We start from the raw sequence: 20,447 nt of genomic DNA on the forward strand, positions 1-20,447 counted from the left end.
AGTGAAAAAACCCATAGGAAACATCGTTGAGTGAAACAATGTTTCCTCCATTGGAATGTATTGAAGCCGACTCAATACATTTCAATGGCTTTGCAAAGTCCTTTTTCGCTCCTGTAAAAGTGCCTTACAGTGTTTGGAACAGGTTTTAAATGGTTGCAATCATTAGCCCACCTCCTGAACCCTATGCAAACTTAATTTGGTGTTGTTCTGAGTCGTCCTTAATTTTTGGTGATTTTTTGTTTTCCCTATTTAAATGCATTGAACTGTCCATTCAATTGATTTAAATGGGGAAAATAAAAAAATCACCAAAAATTAATGAAGACTCAGAACAAAACCAAATTAAGTTTGCACATGTTTCACAAGGTGCACTATGGAATCCAAGCATTTAAAACAGGTTTCAAACATTTTAAGACACTTTTAAATGAGCAAAAACGGACATCATTAAGTGAAATTCCCCCATAGAGAACATCGTTAAACGATGGGGGAAATTCCTCAAAAAAACCCATCGCTGTGTGAATTCATCGTTGTATGAAGCAATCGTTGTGCGAGGCACCACTGTATTTACTGCAACTTTGTGGTGGACTAACAGGGATTTTATTTCTGATGTTTCAAGGTATGCTTGAAGTCTATTTTTAGCTAAAGAACAGAAATACCAAGCATGTGCCATTCTGTGACTACAAGAATGTTATCAGGAAGCAGCAGAATACAGTGGTGCCCCGCATAACGAGCAATTCATTTAACGACGAATCCGCATAGCGATGGCTTTTTTGCAATTGCAAAAGCAATCGCATTGCGATGTTTTATATGGCAAAACATCGCTTTGCGATGATCGGTAAGCATTTCGCGTACCGATTTTCGCATAGTGATGTTTTTTAAACAGCTGATCCGTGGTTCCAAAATGGCCGCCAGGTGATTAAAATGGCCGCCCGCAGTGTTTTCGCACCCTTTCCTCGCTTACCGGGCAGCGAAAATGGCGGCCGCATGGAGGATTTTCGCTTTAAGGTGCGTTTTTTGCCCATAGGAACTCATTAAACGTGTTTTAATGCGTTCCTATGGGGGTTTTTGCCCCGCATAGTGACGAATCCGTATAGCGACAACTTTTTTCGGAACGGATTATTGTCGCTATGCGGGGCACCACTGTATCTTTCTTTTTTGAACAGGAAACTGGGCAGGGCTAAGTCTATGCTAGGCTACAAAGCCTTCTAGTTTAGGCCTTCCAGGTGAGCCACATTTAAGTGTCTGTAAGTCCATCAGACGGGAATATCAAAATGGAGAATTATGGGATATCTAATTAGCAACAACAACAATGAATGACCCATATCTATAAACTATATTTTAAATACATTAGTAAAAAGATAACCTGAACTATTATTTATTCATTTACTGTAAAGCAGAAATAGGATCAGAAAAAAAAAGATTCAAATTAGAGTAGCTCATCTCTATTCTGGTGCCAATAACTGCTCAGTCTTGTGTCAACAGCTACTATGCATTATATAGTAGCTGTGCAAAAGGTGCCATATGCTGGCTGTGAATCAGGTGACACGTATACCAGCTCCTTCAGATACTGTACCCTAAAAGCAACTCCATCACCTTGGCACACATAAAACACTGCCTCAACAAGCAGTTCTGAAATAGCATATGTGAAGAAGCAAAATCACATAACAATAATTCTTCCCCATTTCACATATATGTTCTGTTGACTGTTGCACAAGCTTTTTCCTTACAAACTAAAACAAACAAGGAGGGGAGGGAACTAGACTTATGCAACACCTAAAGGATTACTAATGTGAATTCAATTGAGAGGAACTGGCTAGCACCCAGAAGGAAGAAGTTGGATGAAGAATAAAACTAAGACCATTATCTTTAAGGTACCCGACATCTTCTGGTGCCTAAAATATACCTCACTTATTAGAAAGTGTGGAGCAATTTCTTAAACTGATGAAAAAAAAATCAGTCACTCGGTATCTGTTTCACGTTCATAATTTGTAACATTCTTTCCCATCCCTTTTTTTCCGCTTCTCTTCTTAAAGGATAAGCATTTAGTGAACAAAAATAGTATGAATGAAACAGAACAAAATAATATGTCAAATAAACAGTCAAATATTTAGTTGCTTTCAAGGTGTTAATGTTTGTGTTATAGCTCAGTGTCAACTCTTGCATCATGTTTAAAATATTGAACTCCTGTTGCTTAGTTTAGTAAATGGTATTAGAGTAGGCTCACTAAATCAGAGAGGATTTGGTGAGTCATCTCCTTCATAATTTCCACTGGTTCAAATGGGCCTACTCTAGTTACAACTTACTTTAGCGTTGAAAACTGCAACTAGAGTAGGTCCATTTGAATCAATGGAATTATAGGAGTTGATTCACCAAATCCTCAAATTAGTAGGTCTACTCTAATGCAATTTTACTATGCTATGCAACAGGATTTCAGCCATAGAACGTTTGCCAAGAAAACATCACACGAGATAAATGAAGCATGCAAACAAGTTAGCAACAGACTGATGTACAACTTATGGGTGCTTAAGCTGTGTGACAAAAATTGCGGTGGAAGTGATTCAGCTGCAGTAAGCACCACACATGGACAATCTGAGTTCAAATAGTTGCCTGATATTATGTTATTTTTATCCTCTGTCGTCTTCTCCTCACTTTCCTGAGCTTCTAAATCCTCCTCAGGTGGATGGACCACTACTTTAGGGATATCATCACTAGAAGGAGACACTAGGAGTTCGGCACTCTGAAGTTCAGTTGACTGCATATCTGTGATTGCTGTGTGACTGCACTTAGGACTGGAAGGTGGGGTACTTTGTGGGGTAGGTACAGTGCTTGTGATTCTTGAGGCTGTTGGAGATCCAGGAAGAAGATGATTGAGAAGAAGGGACAAACGATTCTCTCCTCTCAGGGAAACATGTGAGGCAGAGAGACCTGCTCGTAAAGAGTGGCGGGAGGCTGAAAGGCCTTCCCCTGAGATAAAACAAATAAAGTGATGAATTTTCTTTAGCAGAAAGGTAAACTGCATATTATATTACAAAACATTTTACAAGCAAAATTCACTCATTCATAGGTGAGATAAGTAAATAACAAGAAAAAAGCAGAAGTTTAGATGTTAAAAAAGTCAGCATGTAATTTACCAGTTATCTACTGAATAAAGGAGAAAGAGCAAAATATTACAGTGTAATTTAAGCAAAGAATGAAAGCCTGCAACAAATGAATCTTTTAAACAGATAGTAAAAATATTAAGCATCTTTCTTAAGACAGTACCTGAAGTACAAAATATACAGTCATAAAAATTGACTATCAGTGTCTTTAGTATATGAACCTTTCTTCTTCGTCCCCAAAATAGAGTTCTAAATAGAGTTCACCATAGAATGATATGGAAGGAAAAGCGAGAACACAGTCTACAAAGACCTGTAAAGATATGGAACAGTTCACTGAAGAGTTGTCTGAGTCTGTATTAGCATCCTAGTGTCATGAAAACTAGCAAATTCAGACAGATGTAGATACCTGAAAAGCCCAAATGCAACAATCAGAATTAAAAATTCAGAAGATGAAAATATACAAATAAGACAGTGATTTAATTACATGGAATTACTTGGAAAATGATAATTTTTCAGAGCATCAGAAACTATGTAAAATAGAATCAAGCAAGTAAATATAAAACATATTTTCAGGATATGCCATTTCTCTGCTGTATTAAAGCAGAAACACTCCTGTATGCACATCTCTTTGTGTACTTGTGTGTACACCACAAAAAGTGAAACCAAGGCAGATCTCTAGACTGTAAGTAGTATGGTTTTCCTCACCAAATTATCACTTACTGATTCTTCCTAAAAGATGAAAAAACCCTATATATGTATAGGGTTTACTGCAAATCTGAAGATAACGAGAAAGATCAAGAAAAAAGAGCAGAGACATTGTAAGATATGGCAGAATATGTATAGACTTGATTTCATATGCTATTTTTATTGAGTGATGGGATGTGACAAAATATGAAGAAAGTTAGACTGAGTCCTGTAGTGGAAGCACAACTCTTCAACACTTACAGTTCAAAGGACGTAGGAGAACCATACAGTACTTATAGCCAAAAACTTACACAATTCCTTATATACCAGAAAGGAATTTTGATCTTCCTTTCTTTGCTGACTTTTCTCACATCTCTGCATTATATCATTAAAAGTTGAAATGAACTGGATATCACAACTTATCTCACCATTTCTTTCAAGCAAGAGAGGGTCAGAATGTTTCTTGCCTATATCTGCAAAGGATCGGACAAGGGGAATCCGATTACTGAATTTCTTTTCATTCTGATGATGGTGCCTCTTCAGAAGAGCTTCTCTGACATTCTCTCTCATAGACTCATTCAGATGACCAGAAGCTATCATGTTATCCAATACCATATCTATAAACAGAAAAAGGAAACGTAATTTAATTCAATTCAATTTAAAACTCTAGTTATCTTCAGTCTTTAATAGAGCAGTTTAGCAGCTCTCATTTTAAAAGACAAATTCCTAAGAACATTGTTTCATAAACAATGACACTCTTATGGATCAATAAAGACTTAGCTACTTGTAAACAACACCTGAGTAAACCATAGGTAGGGTGCAGAAGTAAACCATAGGTAGGGTGCAGAACATGTTGCCCTTACCCTAATTTCATGCACTCCTGGTTCTTTGGATGATGTGGGCATATCTCTGGTCTTCAGATTGCCCACACAGGGGGAATATGTGTTTATGCAAAAAAGAAAGGGTGGCAGGTAAGGGATAGGAAGGCAAAGAGAGTGAAAGAGATATGCAGCCCTTCAATGTTGCAAACTCTACCAAACACCAGACCGGGCTCCACCCACCACCAGATATAGCTTGTGACTAACTATAGGCAAAGTAAATGGCCATTTAAAGGGGGGAAAGTTCTGTTCTGCAGCTGTTCATCAATGTATCCATAATCTCTAAATAACTATCATAATTATATAGAGACTCTAGCAATGCTCTTGAGACCCCAAGGAGGAACAAAAGATGCCCGCCTTATGCAATTCTAGCACCAGACACCTGGTTGCCCCCTAATGTTGGAATAGAAGGATTCACCAGTGTCACTGCTTGCTCTTATAACCAGCACGGCAAAGAGATTATACCAACTAAAGAAATAACGAAAGCAAATACAACTAACATGCCCAGCTTCTATTAGCAAAACATACAAGTCAGAAGAACTCTACACTAAATATGTAAGGTAAAAGCTTAGTGAGTCAGAAGGCAATTTTAATAAAAACAGAAACTTAAATACTTAATTCGGTTTATCACGCTTTTTTCCTTGAATAAATAAAATATGTTTTACAGTAAGATGTGTGAGACCAATTTTTCTTTAAAATGTCAAACAAAATTTGCAATAACCTGCTATTTCATCTAGTGTATTGGCTCTCATATCCAACATGACTGTTCCATTTAAAATACAGCTTCTCAATTCAAACAGACTGTGGAGAGACAGGGTTGCTACATAAGGTTTGCTCCACCGCTCACCACCATCTTCAACATCTTCTTCAAACTTCAACCATCTGAAACAAATATGCAGAAATAATAGTTTTTTAATGTTAGTATTACTGTTAACAAACTAGAGCCACCTCTTATCACATGCTATTTGATTTTTCATTACATCTCAAACCCCACTCTTGTTCATAAAGTAATTCTACAATGTGATTAGTAATTAGGCCTACTTAGCAGTAAGCTCTGTTTTAGCTGAATGGAAATAGATTACAAAACTGTAGCCTCATTGGTTAATTATCCAAAATGGCTGTGTGATCCAATTATAGAAATAAATTTTGGAGTTGGACAGCACCTTTATTGAATCACTAAAACTTACAAACACTATAAAGTTACAAAGTTAACTTGAAAGCTTGTCTTATTTGTATTTTAAATAAATAAACAAGGTATTTGTGATCCAATAAAAGTTCTGCTTGACCCCACACCTTTCATTTACTGAATGTAAACCATGCTTACTTTATTCTTCAGCCAAAAAAGGACTCCTAGTCGGTTCCAAAGACAGTCCCTCTCCACAGATTACACAGCATGTAGTTACAATCAATGCCTAAACTACCTTTATTTTGTATTCGCAAAGGCTTTCACGGCCAGGATCTAATGGTTGTTGTGGGTTTTTCAGGCTCTTTGGCCATGTTCTGAAGGTTGTTCTTGCTAACATTTCGCCAGTCTCTGTGGCCAGCATCAGCACAGAGTGCTCTCCTCTGAAGATGCCGGCCACAGAGACTGGAGAAACGTTAGGAAGAACAACCTTCAGAACACGGCCAAAGAGCCCAAAAAACCCACAAACAACCATTACCTTTATTTTGTCAGTTAACCCATTGGCTTTACATAAAAATCTATGCTTCTTATCAGCTGTAATTTCAGTACATATTGAGACCAAAGAAATGCACATAAGGTTACAGTCTTACAAATATCTTTACAGATATTGAGCCGTCTTAACATAAACCTGGTGGCCAAGTCTCTTCATGCTGTCATCATAAAGGAAAATAAACCATCAGTAAGTTACCTGGCAGTCTCCTTCCATTCATACTCCTCTCCCTCTCTAAAGCAAAGTTCATCCATTTCAGTGAACAGATCGTGGGGTATGTGTTCTTCATCATCATCCTCAGTACCCAGGATAAATTGCACCCTCTGGGATGGTGTGTCTTCATGAAAATTGAATTTGAGAGAATCATTTGTTAAAAGTTTTAAACCCTTACACATATCATCACACTGCTAATCACAGCATTGCAATTACTCATGCTATGGATGAAAGAAGACACAAAGAAAGGTATAGAAATAACACTACTACCTTCATGTAAAATGAATGGAAATCTCTGCCAGCAGTATAGTATCAGACATGAAATACATGAGACAAGGCATTCTGAGGGCAGAAAGGAGCCATTTGGAATCAGATGATCTAAACAATTTGAATTCTCCAGTCAAACACAATGTACACAAAACACTTATGGCAGATCTGGAATTGGCACAAGTCTCCCTTATCAAGGCTACCAGTTTTGCGATTGCAAAAGCGATTGCATTGCGATATTTTAAATAGGAAAAATCGCTTTGCGATGATCGGTTTGCTGTTTCGCTTACCGACTATCACATAGCGATGATTTTCCAACAGCTGATCGGCGGTTCCAAAATGGCCGCCAGGTAAAAATGGTCACCCGCTGTGTTTTCGCGCCGATTCCTCGCTTACCAGGCAGCGAAAATGGCCGCCGTATGGCTTAAAGGTGAGTTTTTTGGCCATAGGAACGCATTAAATGGGTTTTAATGCATTCCTATGGGCTTTTTATTTTCGCATAGCGATGAAATCGCTTTGCAGTGATTTTTGCTGCACGGATTATCGTCGCTATGCAGGGCACCACTGTATGTGATTTTGTTTATACTCATGTGGCTTTACTCTTCCTGTTAGTTTGAGCTGCATTATCAAAGCCAAATGCTCAATTAAATTGAGAACATGCTTAATTAATTCCTTATAAATTTCAGATCCTTTCCTATATTTGTGTATCTGCCATATATGTGCACTTATATACACAGAGAGCTATGTTCTGTAACATTATAGGCATTTCATTTCACTTTTAAAATTACTCTTACTTTTAAAATTAAAAAGAAATAATCATATTTCTTATATCTAACATCAAGCTAGCAGCCAAGAAAATGTTTCTATGAACCCATGTTTTAGAACAGCCACACTGTTTAGAACAGCCACACTATAATGAACCTTATAAAATGATGTGTAAAGAACTGCTTCCAGTCTGGCCACCCCTTCGAATATGCCAGAGAACCCCAGAGGGCTGTTTAAACAGTCATTGAGGATGGCTGTTTAAGAAGTCCCTGCCATTTCAAAAGATTTTTTTTTAAGAAATTAGTTTGTCTGATACCTGGGCAGATATGATTTACATTAAGTAGCATGCAAATGTATAACATATACATTTGCATGATCTGTTCAGGTGGATCATTACAATGAAACAACATACAAAATAATCACTGTATATATACAGGCAACTGACATATGGAACTCAGAATCACCATCATTTTAATGGAATAGTCCCATAAAACTATTACAAAAGGAAGGTTTTTTAAATTTGACACTTAAAACCATGCACTAAAAACATTCTTACCATAGGATGGAGATTCTCGACCATCTTCTCTATCAGTTTCCTTTTCTTTTCTTCGTCTATGATGTTTATGTCCACGGTGCCTATGACGCCGTCGACCCTGCTTTCCAAAGGGGACATGCACACCAATATATACAGCTCTGTGACCTTAATCAGAAATGATACACAGCCTGTTAGAGATATAAAACCACTCCAGCTTCCCTACAGAAGATAAATCCAGCTACAAAGCAAATCACTGACTTGCAATTTGAGCTAGAATATTTGCTATACTCTCGTGATACACAGAATCAATATCATACTTTAAATTCACTATTTAATGAACATTGTAGAAATATTCTCTTTTCAAGTTTTTCAAACCCTGATCTGACATACCGTAATTGTATCATCTCTTCACAATCAGCATAACAAGCATCAGTCCACACTGATTTAGAAAACCTAAGCCCCTTTCGAAGCAAGTAAATTTGAACCATTTCTCAGCTAAGAAAGTTAATATGCTGGCTAATTTTAAGGAGCCCTGTTTCAACTTCCCTGAACATTTTTTTCCAGATGAATTCTACTGATAAATCTAAATGGAAAGAGAAAAGTTTCTCTTTCTGTTTTCCTAGTTACAGCTACAGAGTTTTAAAACTGAAAAAGCAACTACAGAAGAGATGTGAACTGCCCAGGCTATGCATATTGGATAGAATGACAACAGCCGTATTATGGGCATAACACTCAAAAAGAATGGAGGAAGGAGGGCATATAATACCCAGTGTATCACACATGCTTATAGTCATTTCTGTAGGTGATTTAGTAACCATTTGGAAGTTACTAAACAAGCAACCTCCAAAAATCCAATCATCTAAAGTGGTACTCTGCTCTCGCAAACTCAAGGCCATGGCTTCCATTACTGAGTCAATCCATCTCTTATTTGGCCCTCTTTTTTCCCTATTGCATCCAATTTTTCCCAGCATTACTATATTTTGCAATGAGCCTCATCATGATTTGCCTGAAGTATGATAGCCACAGTTGCTTCATGTTTGCTTCTAGGGAGAATTCCAGTTTAATTTGGTTTTCACTTATTTGTCTTTCTGACAGTTTCTGGTATCTATAAAGCTCCTCTGTTGTTATATGCCCTCAAGTCATAACTGACTTATAGCAGTCCTAAACAGTTTTCAAGGTAAGTAAGATATTTGAGGTGCCATGGCTGAATGGGGACTTGCCCTAGTACATCACTCTATCCACTATGTATCCCAAAGCTCTTTTACAATACATATAATATTAATGATTTTTCTTCCTGCCAGCTTTCTTCACAAAGTCCATCTTTCACATCCAGATACAGTAATCAAGAATGTCATCATGTTAGGTTATTTTCACCTTCATTCCAGTGACACACTTTTGCACAAGATCTTATCTAGTTAGCCACCCTTCCAAGCCTCACTCTTCTGATTTCTTGGTTGCAATCTCCATTTGGATTGATTACTGAAAACAAAGGATACAGTGGGGTCTCCACTTAAGAACAATCCAACTTAAGAACAGCTCCATTTGCTAAATTTTGCTTCTACTTGAGAACAGAAATCCAAGATAAGAACAGGAAAAAAAACCTTTCCTGTTCTTTTTTTAACCTTAGGTCATCTTAGGTTAAAAAAAATTCTCCCCCTAGTGGTAGAGTACGTATTAACCAGCTTTGCATTCGTTCCTATGGGAACTAATGCTTCAATGTACGAACACACCTCTACATAACAAAAAAACAGCCAGAACAGATTAATTGGTTTTCAGTCCATTCCTATGGGAAATTTTGCTTCAACTTAACAACGTTTCAACTTAAGAACACCATTCCAAAATGGATTAAGTTCTTAAGTAGAGGTTCCACTGTAGTTTTTATGGACGGAAAAGAGCAGATACGGATTAAATAGTTTTCAATACGTTCCTATGGGAAATGCAGATTCAACATAAGAACTTTTCAACTTGAGAACCACCTTCCAATATGGATTAAGTTCTTAAGTAGAGCCCCCACTGTATTGTTTTAGCACTAGCTGTGAGTTGTAGGTTTTCTTGGGAGGTATACTCTTAATACCCATTAAATTCTATATAGAATTCCTCTACAACAAGGCAACTTCCTTGTTTTTGAAAAAACGAAAGAGGCTACAGTAGGCAACAACAGAGCTGATCTGAAGACTTGTGTTTCTGGGTTGCTCCTCTTACCTGCAGAATTCTTGGAAAATTCTGAGATTTGAAGACTAGAAGCCCTTTCCCTAAGTAATACTTATATGAGAACTGAAATACACTCTTGATATATGGCCTACTGCTGGATTATATTACCACTGAAGCAGAAGATGGCATTCATTACTGAAGAAGTTGTAGTTTTACAAGGTAGCTGTATTTGTCTGTGCAAGCATGTGAGACAAAATCCAAAGAAACAACACAAAACAAGACAAGACAAAAATGTGTGGCACCTTAAAGACTATTATATTTTAATGTGAGCTTTCTCAGATCATGTCCAGTTCTTGAGACATATGAAATAAAATGAAATACAGAATGAAATACAGAATTCACAAGCAAAACATTCAAGACATTCATTGGCTTTGAGAGTCTTAGATGTGTGGTTACATCTCACGTACAGTAATTTATGGCCTATGTGTTTGACTGATACCTACTGCTCACAGTTGATTTCCACAATACCACCAATCTGCCTTCTCTGTTTTGCTCTTGCCTGGTTATCCACTTTGTTTCCTGTGGGAATGTTTACAATGTAACTTAACACCAAACATAGGGCTTATATTACTGCATGTGAGATGCAACCACACACCCAAGACTCTTAAAAGCAATGAATGTCTTGAGTGTTTTACTTGTCAATTCTGTATTTCATTCTGTATTTCATTTTTTCCCCATACGTCTGAAGTAGATATGATCCATGAAAGCTCACATTAAAATATAATAGTCTTTAAGGTGCCACATGTTGTTGCCTTTTTGGTCTTTGTTTGTTTGTTTGTTTAGATTTTGCCTGATATTACTGAAGACAACTCTTGTGTCAAAATTTGTCTGGAATCTTAACTCTGTGGACAAAGACTTTCAAGACACAAATTGCTGAAGGTTTCTTGATTTGTGTATTCTGTTCCAAATCTCTTCATGCTTTAGTTGACCATATTACAGGCAATCACTTTCAAATACTTTCATTTTCAGTTCAAGATATTTGTTACTTCTTCTGTATGTTAATTCCTCTATTCTCAGTAATATAGGATTTTGTTGTGGTTGGTTAAAATTGGCACTGATTTTTCACCTTTTCTGTATGTACCCACTAGAATGTACTGAAATGTAACTTGCTTTGTGAAAAGATTAAACCTACAGTGGGGTCTTGACTTGAGAACTTAATCCGTATTGGAAGGCGGTTCTCAAGTCAAAAAGTTCTCAAGTCAAATCTGCATTTCCCATAGGAATGCATTGAAAACCATTTGATCCGTATCTGCTCTTTTCCGTCCATAGAAACTAATGGGAAGCTGCTATTCCGCATTCGACCACTAGAGGGGGATATTTTGTTTCTTTTTTTTCTTAGGTCAAGAAAGGTTCAGGGAAGGCAGGGAAAATACAGTCCAGGCAGTACAGTACCAGGCAGTCTGAAGACTGTCTCCCAATCCACTCTCTAAACGCTGGGAGGAGTGAGGAAGCAGACAGGCACCCTTTTCACTGGCCAACAGTTAACCGAAAGTTCACATTTTGCACTTTCCCTGCCTCCCACGTGGTTTTTTTTCAGTTCTTAACTCAAATCTAAGTACTTAAGTCAAGTCAATATTTTCCTATGAGAGCGGTTCTTAAGTCAAAATGTTCTTAACTCAAGTCATTCTTAAGTCAAGACCCCACTGTATTCTTTAATATATAATGTTCTTGACTAGTATATGAAAAATCCCAAGTGTCCTATTTATAATCCAAAGATTATAACTAGAGATGGAAGTATTTATATTCATATATGAATATCCCCACACAGGTGGCGTTAACGAGGGTCCACTCACTGATCCTCTGCGGACGGCGCAATTCTACAAATGTCTCTGCAGCACACAATCCACTCGCCATTCCTGGCAGGAGGACCTCGCTGCAAGGTCAAAGACTGGCGAGTGGATCGTGCACTGCAGAGCCATTTACAGACTCACACTGTTCAGGGCCATGGTGGATTGGTGAGTGGACCATCCGGCCCCATGGGGCAGGATCCTTGTTAATGCCACCTGTGCAGGGATATTCGTATACAAATACCCCCAGCTCTAGTTATAACTAAATTCACTGGGTATGTATCTGAAGAGGAAGGAATTGTAGTTCACAAAAGCTGATATGATTTTTTTTGCATTGTAGCTAGCATAATATGTATGGGTTTTTTTGCCCAAATTCATAAATGACCTTCCAAAACCTCATTTGCATACTGGCTGTACCATAAAGATCTCAAACAAAGCTTGTTACGGATTTAGCTTAAATTAAAACACGACAGCATTAATAGAATGCAGGACACTAAGTTTAGCACACACTGCTCCAGAGATACTTATTTGGTTTAATCAGACATGACTTTATCTGAGCTTAGTTGACAAAATCCGTAAATGGTATTTAGGAGTTAAGGTCATTAGCAGTGTCAGTTTAAAATTTCTTTAAAAGATGTTCACAACTTAATTCTGTTCACTATATTGCTATTCAAATTACCCACCATACAATCTTCTGGCTTAGCAACTTTCAAAACTTAAAGAATGCATTATAAGGCTACTCTCCATCCATTGGTTGCTTAATTAAATCATTAAGAAAACTTATCTTGTTAATTTTCAATCCAATAATTTTTCTATCATTACTGATTTTCAATTTTAACTCTATGCATTTACAATTTTAAAAAATTGGGGAAAATTCCAATATAAGCAATAGATTCTCTCATATATTTTGTAACATAAAAACCATTTTGTATAAACATTTTGTTTCCTACATCTCTAGCTCCTGTGGTAACTCAGCATTTATGTGACATCATTATTCAAAAATGTCTCGTTTTTCTTTTACAAACTAATTTATCAGTAATTTAGCAGGAAACTGTTGTGTTTCTAAAGTTAGGGCTGCAGCATGGCAATATCTCACAGGTGTTCAAGCATTTCTTCTAATCATGGCAACATATTATACACCAAGATAAATGGGAACACATTTTACTTTCAGTAGTAAAACTCCATGCTTAAATCTGTGATACCACTATAAGATGATAGTTTAAAGCATAATATATTTAAAAATATTATATACAAAAACAATTTAAATCTCACAAAGAAACAAGCATATTTTAACTGCTGCTGTTAAATATACCATGGAACTATGCCATGTAAAACCAGAATGTACAAGCCATCATTTTCAAGGACACACTAACAGCCAGGTTTTGTAACATAAGCAAGTGCTGGAGTCCCTGTTCATTTTACAAAATAGCATTACTGTCTTCCTTCCAGTTGTAATCTTTTAGGGCTTTGATAAAAGTGTTTTAAGTACTATGCTCCTATTTTCAAGAGGAAAAATGTCATTTTGAATGACTATACTGCACAGCGCAGGCTGCTGGATTTGTTCCTCCTGTTATGATATGCTCCATTTCATGTTGTTCTTTATTTAAATCAATTTTCCACAACTAACTGTACAAAACTAGAAGAAGGCAAGGAGAATGCACAACTAAGTCTAACTGTAAAACTGTAACAACTTATTTCTGAGTACAGTACTTAGCTTATCAAAACACACACTGCAAGTTCGTGTGGGCCACCAGGTTAAAGGCTCACAATTTGCTTCCACACATTCTCCTTCACAATTGCCTTCTTTGAGTTCTTATATGGACCACTGTGAAGGAGTAGGACCCAGTGTGCCGTCCCCAGAAGAAGAGAGCCCGAAAGACGCGAGTGGCTGTACTGAAGGGATTCTTGTAGAGATAGAGTGTGAGGAGGAACTGCAAAGGAGGCCTACTGAAGTGTGTTTGGTGGATGAGGGAGGAGCCGAGATGGACTTGATCATGTGGGAGGAGGTGAAAGGAGAGGGAGAAATTGCGCGGGAGTTCAGTTGGCTGGGGGAAGGGGAGCTGGGCAGATGCATGCACAGAGGGGTGCAGACAGACTGGCTGATAGACGCAAGGAGCCAGGCGGACGGGCCTCCGGGATTTCCGAACCTACTGAAAGACGGAGGAGTGTTGCCAGAGCCTCCTTTGACTAGCGGTCGCGGTAGGACATATGAACCCTTGGAATGGAGGGTCTCGGTCTTCCCGGTGGGCTACCATGGTGGGGGACGGAGAGTTATCCGCCCGGGCCCCGAGTTCCAGCAGAAGCCCCCGGAGGGGGATTGGGCCCGCCACCCCTGTTGTGGGACCATATGCGCCGTCCGGAGTGCGCCTTTAAGACCTTTGACGGACCGCGAGCGGTTTGGCCCGGCCCCTTGGTAGATGAAGAGACAGGTCCACCAGTTGTTAGACCTAAGAAGTATACGCTGTTAACCGATGAAGTTTTGAAGGATCCGTTTGATCCAGTGGAGTTAAGTGTACACGCGAATAAAGCTGTTATTTCTCAAGACTCGGACTCGCCTCCGCGCCTTTTTCCCGCCTTTACAACACAACCCCCCCCCGGCTAAAGACGAACCTTGTCACAGTGGCGCCCAACGTGGGGCCGGGGGGACGGAATTGGCGGGAAGCAAAGAGGTGGACCGGTTACGAGAAGCAATGGAGAGACAAGCTCGGCTTATAGAAAACCTGACTGAGCAGCAGATCCTGATGGCCAGGCAAATGCGCGGGAGAGGGAGCGAAGAGGAAAGGGGTGTCAGGAATCTTGCCAGCGTACGGGGCAGCCTGGTGGCGGGGCCGGCGCCAATTCGAATACAGAAGATGACTAACACGGATGACCCTGAAGCATACCTGCATACGTTTGAGAGGGTGGCCACGGCAGCGGGGTGGCCGCGAGACCAGTGGACTCTGGTGCTCATCCCATGTCTCACTGGCCTATTGCAGGAGGTGGTTGATACCTTGGGAGTTCAGGAGGCAACGCAGTATGACGCAGTGAAAAACGCTATCTTGAGCACCCTAAACCTAACGGAAGAAACCTATAGGAAGAGGCTGAGGGAGTTGAAGTGGAAACCGGGAACCCACCCACGTACTGTTGCACAGAGAATGAGGGCTAACGCAATGAGGTGGTTGAAACCAGCCAAGAACGATGGTGAAAAGCTAGTGGATGCAGTCGTGCTCGAACAGCTTGTGCAGTCCTTGGGAACCAACGCTAAAAACTGGGTGCAGAAGAACAATCCCAAAACGCTAGAGAGGGCGATTACGCTGCTGGAGGACTACAGCAACACAGAAGAGGCGAACAAGGAAGTGACCGCCCCCTGGGCGGAGAAACAGCGACCACGAGGAGGAGAAGTTTCGCTTTCAACTTCCAACCTTACTGCGAAGGCGGGCACGGACATGAGCGGATCTGCTAGAGCGCGCGGGAAAGGGTTCGAGCCATTCGCACCAAAGCCCGTCCGGCCTATTACGGTTGATCAAAGGATTTACGCGCCGGGCACGGGCTGGAAAGAGGGCAAGGACGGACGCCCCCTCTACACTCCTGGAGTGGTAGCGAAAGACAACAAAGAGGGGAGGATCATCTGTTATTCCTGTGGGGTTCCGGGCCACGTGAAGCGGAATTGCCCCGGTATCGATTGCTCGTGGGTGGGGCGGTTAACACGCACGGTGGAAGCTAAGGGCCCCACCTCGGAGCGATGGGAAATAGACGCTTGGGTGAATGGTATGAAAAAGAGAGCTCTCATAGACACGGGGTGTGGGACGACCCTGGTGAGGGACCTACCGGGCGATAAGAAGGACGGAGGATTATCGGTGCGATGCATTCACGGGGACCTTAAAAAATACCAAACTATGTGGGCTACGGTGAAAGTAGGGAACGACGAGAGACACATGAAAATTGGAGTCGTTCCAGGACTAACACGCGAAATGTTGCTTGGTCGGGACTGGGTGGGCTCTCGCAATGTGGGATCGATTAAGGAAGGGCTGCAAGGGGATGAGGAGGATTGTAAGGACCAGTCCGATTTTTTGCAGAGAACGTCGCGGGAGCAAGTGAGAGCCATGCAGCAGGATGACGCGTCGCTGCGAGAGCCTCTGTTAGCAGCTCAGCCATCAGGAACTATTGTAAGAGGACAAAAGGGATGGGAGATGGATAATAATTTACTGTATTACGTGCATGAGGATGCAAGTAGGAGGTTGGTGGTACCTTCCAAATGGAGAACGAAAGTTATGGAGTTGGCTCACGATATTCCCTTGGCTGGGCATTTAGCGGAAGAAAAAATGAGGGCAAGGATTGAGCAGCGGTTCTGGTGGCCCGAGTTGAGGAGGGAGGTGAGAGAGTATTGTGCCACATGCCCTCAATGTCAGAAAACCCAAAGGAAGCCACCTACAGGGGCTGAGTTAATCCCATTGCCTCTCATGGACCACCCTTTCCAACGGATCGGATTAGACATTGTGGGACGGCTGCTTAAATCTCAAGGGGGACATACTCACATCCTGGTGATCATAGATTACGCCACCCGGTACCCCGAAGCGGTCCCACTGAGGTCAACCACAGCCAAAGTGCTAGCGCGGGAGTTGATGCAGGTATTCACGAGGCTGGGGTTTCCCAAGGAAATACTCACTGACCAAGGCACGAATTTCATGAGCCAAACCTTAAAAGAATTGTGGCGCCTCCTAGAGGTAAAACCTATCCACACTGCCGTGTATCATCCTCAGAGTAATGGCTTGGTGGAACGCTTCAATAAGACCCTAAAGGGCATGTTACGGAAATTGGTCATGGAAAAACCCCGACGATGGCACCTGTTGGTGGCACCTTTAATGTTTGCCATAAGGGAGGTACCACAATCCTCTACAGGGTTTTCCCCATTCGAACTGATGTATGGGTGGAACCCTAGAGGTATTCTGGACTTAGTAAAGGAGAGGTGGGAGGAGGGTCCAGACGATGCGCGGATAACTATTCAGCAAGTGATAGAAATGAGAGAACATCTCCGTACAGCTGTGGGACTGGCTAAGGCTAATCTTGGCCAGGCTCAAGCCGGGCAAAAGAGAAGATACGATCAAAGGGTGAAGGTGCGGGAGTTCGTACCAGGGCAAAAGGTTTTGTTGTTGATGCCTTCTGAACAGGCTAAGTTGTTTGCGACTTGGCAAGGCCCATACGAAGTGGTACAAAAAATAGGAGATGTTGACTACGAGATATATATGCCAGACAAGACTAAGAAGAAAGGTATCTTTCACGTTAACCTCCTCAAGGAGTGGAAAGAGAGGCTTTGTGGGGTGAAGTAGAGGAGCATGAATTCGGACCAGAGGTTGATTCCTGGGGGCGGGCGGAAGGCCGATTACCTATAGATGAGACCTTACCTGCTGCACAACAACAAGACTTATTACAGCTGGAAGACGAATTTCAACATTTGTTTTCAGGGGTGCCAGGCGAAACTCGACTAATACAACACGAGATACACACCCCAGCAGGGGTAGTAACGAGATCGGGGAACAGGACTTGGCCATATCACCTTAGAGAGGCCATAAGTAAAGAAGTAGAGGAAATGTTACAGCTGGGCATTATAGAACCCTCAAGAAGCCCTTGGCGCAGCTACCCTGTAATGGTGCCAAAGGCTGACGGAAAGATGCGGTTGTGTGTAGATTTTAGACAATTGAACGAAGTTTCCAAATTTGACGCTTACCCCATGCCCCGAGTAGATGACCTGTTAGAAAAGTTGGGCGGGTCAGTATATTTGACCTCGCTTGACCTCACTAAAGGTTATTGGCAAATACCTTTAAGAGAGGGAGACAAGGAGAAAACATCCTTTGTAACACCCCAAGGGTTGTTTCAGTTCAAAAAAATGCCGTTCGGGTTACATGGAGCCGCTGCAACGTTCCAAAGATTAATGGATCAAGTCTTAGCCCCAGTTAAAGATTTCGCGGGGGCTTATATTGACGATATCTTGATCTATAGCAAGTCCTGGGAAGAACATCTGGAACACATAAGGAGGGTGCTTAGAGAAATTGAGAAGGCCGGACTGAAGGTGAATCCCGACAAGTGTAAGATCGCGCGGAGAGGTGTACAATTCCTAGGGTTTCAGGTGGAAGGTGGGAAAATACAACCAGTGTCCGATAAGGTGGACAAAGTCGTGTCGTGGACGGTACCCAAAAGTAAGAAGGAGGTCCAGCAATTTTTGGGATTAGCCGGGTACTACAGACAATTCGTGTCCAATTTCGCGGACGTAGCGGCTCCTCTCACAGATTTGACGCGGAAAAGGAAGGGGAAAGGTATTATTTGGGGTGATGCTGAACAACACGCGTTTAGACAGCTTAAGGAGACCTTGGCGACCCTGCCCTCTAGGTATGCCCCGGATTTCAAGTTACCTTTTTGGGTACAAACGGATGCTTCTGATAGGGGAATTGGCGCTGTGCTGTCTCAAAGGAGAGATGGGGTGGAATGCCCTATAATGTACCTAAGTAAAAAATTGAGCAGTCGGGAACAAAAGTATGCTACAATTGAGAAAGAAGCCCTGGCAGTGAAGTGGGCAGTGCATGCTTTGAGGTATTATCTATTGGGCGCCCCTTTCATCCTGATGACGGACCATGCACCGTTGCAATGGCTCAATCGCATGAAGGATACCAATGCTCGCCTAACCAGATGGTAACTTAGCTTACAACCATTCTCCTTTCAGGTACAATATAGGAAAGGGAAGGCTCACTCTAATGCCGACTATTTCTCTCGACAGGAAGGGGAGAAGGAGAACCTTCCCTGGAGGACGGCCCACTCAGAGAGGGGGGCGTGTGAAGGAGTAGGACCCAGTGTGCCGTCCCCAGAAGAAGAGAGCCCGAAAGACGCGAGTGGCTGTACTGAAGGGATTCTTGTAGAGATAGAGTGTGAGGAGGAACTGCAAAGGAGGCCTACTGAAGTGTGTTTGGTGGATGAGGGAGGAGCCGAGATGGACTTGATCATGTGGGAGGAGGTGAAAGGAGAGGGAGAAATTGCGCGGGAGTTCAGTTGGCTGGAGGAAGGGGAGCTAGGCAGATGCATGCACAGAGGGGTGCAGACAGACTGGCTGATAGACGCAAGGAGCCAGGCGGACGGGCCTCCGGGATTTCCGAACCTACTGAAAGACGGAGGAGTGTTGCCAGAGCCTCCTTTGACTAGCGGTCGCGGTAGGACATATGAACCCTTGGAATGGAGGGTCTCGGTCTTCCCGGTGGGCTACCATGGTGGGGGACGGAGAGTTATCCGCCCGGGCCCCGAGTTCCAGCAGAAGCCCCCGGAGGGGGATTGGGCCCGCCACCCCTGTTGTGGGACCATATGCGCCGTCCGGAGTGCGCCTTTAAGACCTTTGACGGACCGCGGTTTGGCCCGGCCCCTTGGTAGATGAAGAGACAGGTCCACCAGTTGTTAGACCTAAGAAGTATACGCTGTTAACCGATGAAGTTTTGAAGGATCCGTTTGATCCAGTGGAGTTAAGTGTACACGCGAATAAAGTTGTTATTTCTCAAGACTCGGACTCGCCTCCGCGCCTTTTTCCCGCCTTTACAACACAACCCCCCCCCGGCTAAAGACGAACCTTGTCACAACCACAAAAGAGTAATTCTGTCCCTTCTAGGCATCCAATGCTGCAAATATAATAAAACAGCAAAGCACTCAAAAACTTGTCTTATTTGTGAAAGTTTACATCTCCTGCAGGATTTATGTTATACACTGCAAGACCTGAGGGTTAAGGCCACTTGCTGTAGACAGACCAACAACTGTTACAATACTCTGTTCAGCTTCACTTTGTACCTTCAAACTCTACTTCTACTTTTAAATGGAATTCAAGAACTACTGTCCCCCTCCTGCCCTATCATAAAGATTCTGCAGCAAACTCCCTTCTCTTAAGAAGAACTGGCTGTAACAAGAACACCAAAACAGATTCAGACTAGTTGAATCACAAGACCAACATTATTTTACTCCATTTGGGTACCTTTCCCACCAAGAAACAGACCAAAGGGCCACGGAATGTCTCCCATGTTTTGACAAACATGGTAAAAAAACAAGTTACTTACACTCCAAAACACACACACACACACACACACACACACACACACACTAAAATAAGTGTGAGCCACTGTCTTATATATTACCTAGCATTCCTCCCATTGTAAAGCAATACATTTCCCAGAAGGTCCTCAAGGTTTGAGTGAGGCCTCATTTCCACATGGGAGAAATCCCAGGCAAAAGTAGCAAGGGATGGTTTTCTTGTACTATTTTCACTCTATTTCCAAGCAGTTCTGCAAATGAGAAACTGAAGATTTGTCCAGTATCTTGTTTTGGCATTCATTGTT

At 41.6% G+C, this 20,447-nt stretch overlaps 1 protein-coding gene across 6 annotated transcripts in view; it reads right to left on the reverse strand.

Annotated features, from left to right (window-relative positions):
- SLC4A7 (solute carrier family 4 member 7) overlaps positions 1 to 20,447 on the reverse strand; it is a 114,134-nt gene that overhangs the window by 49,080 nt on the left and 44,607 nt on the right. For 3 of the 6 annotated variants that reach the window (XM_078377319.1, XM_073003434.2, XM_078377318.1), the window contains exons 3-7: positions 8,132 to 8,275; positions 6,529 to 6,667; positions 5,379 to 5,539; positions 4,208 to 4,396; positions 2,605 to 2,961 (exon numbers count right to left, since the gene is read on the reverse strand). In XM_078377319.1, the coding sequence (XP_078233445.1) occupies positions 2,605 to 2,961; positions 4,208 to 4,396; positions 5,379 to 5,539; positions 6,529 to 6,667; positions 8,132 to 8,275 (990 nt within the window). The remainder of the gene's footprint in view (positions 1 to 2,604; positions 2,962 to 4,207; positions 4,397 to 5,378; positions 5,540 to 6,528; positions 6,668 to 8,131; positions 8,276 to 20,447) is intronic. The other 3 variants (XM_020807891.3, XM_073003430.2, XM_078377320.1) reach the window with 1 other exon arrangement.

This window comes from Pogona vitticeps, chromosome 6 (assembly GCF_051106095.1).
Source record: "Pogona vitticeps strain Pit_001003342236 chromosome 6, PviZW2.1, whole genome shotgun sequence".
Classification (NCBI taxonomy): domain Eukaryota; kingdom Metazoa; phylum Chordata; class Lepidosauria; order Squamata; family Agamidae; genus Pogona; species Pogona vitticeps.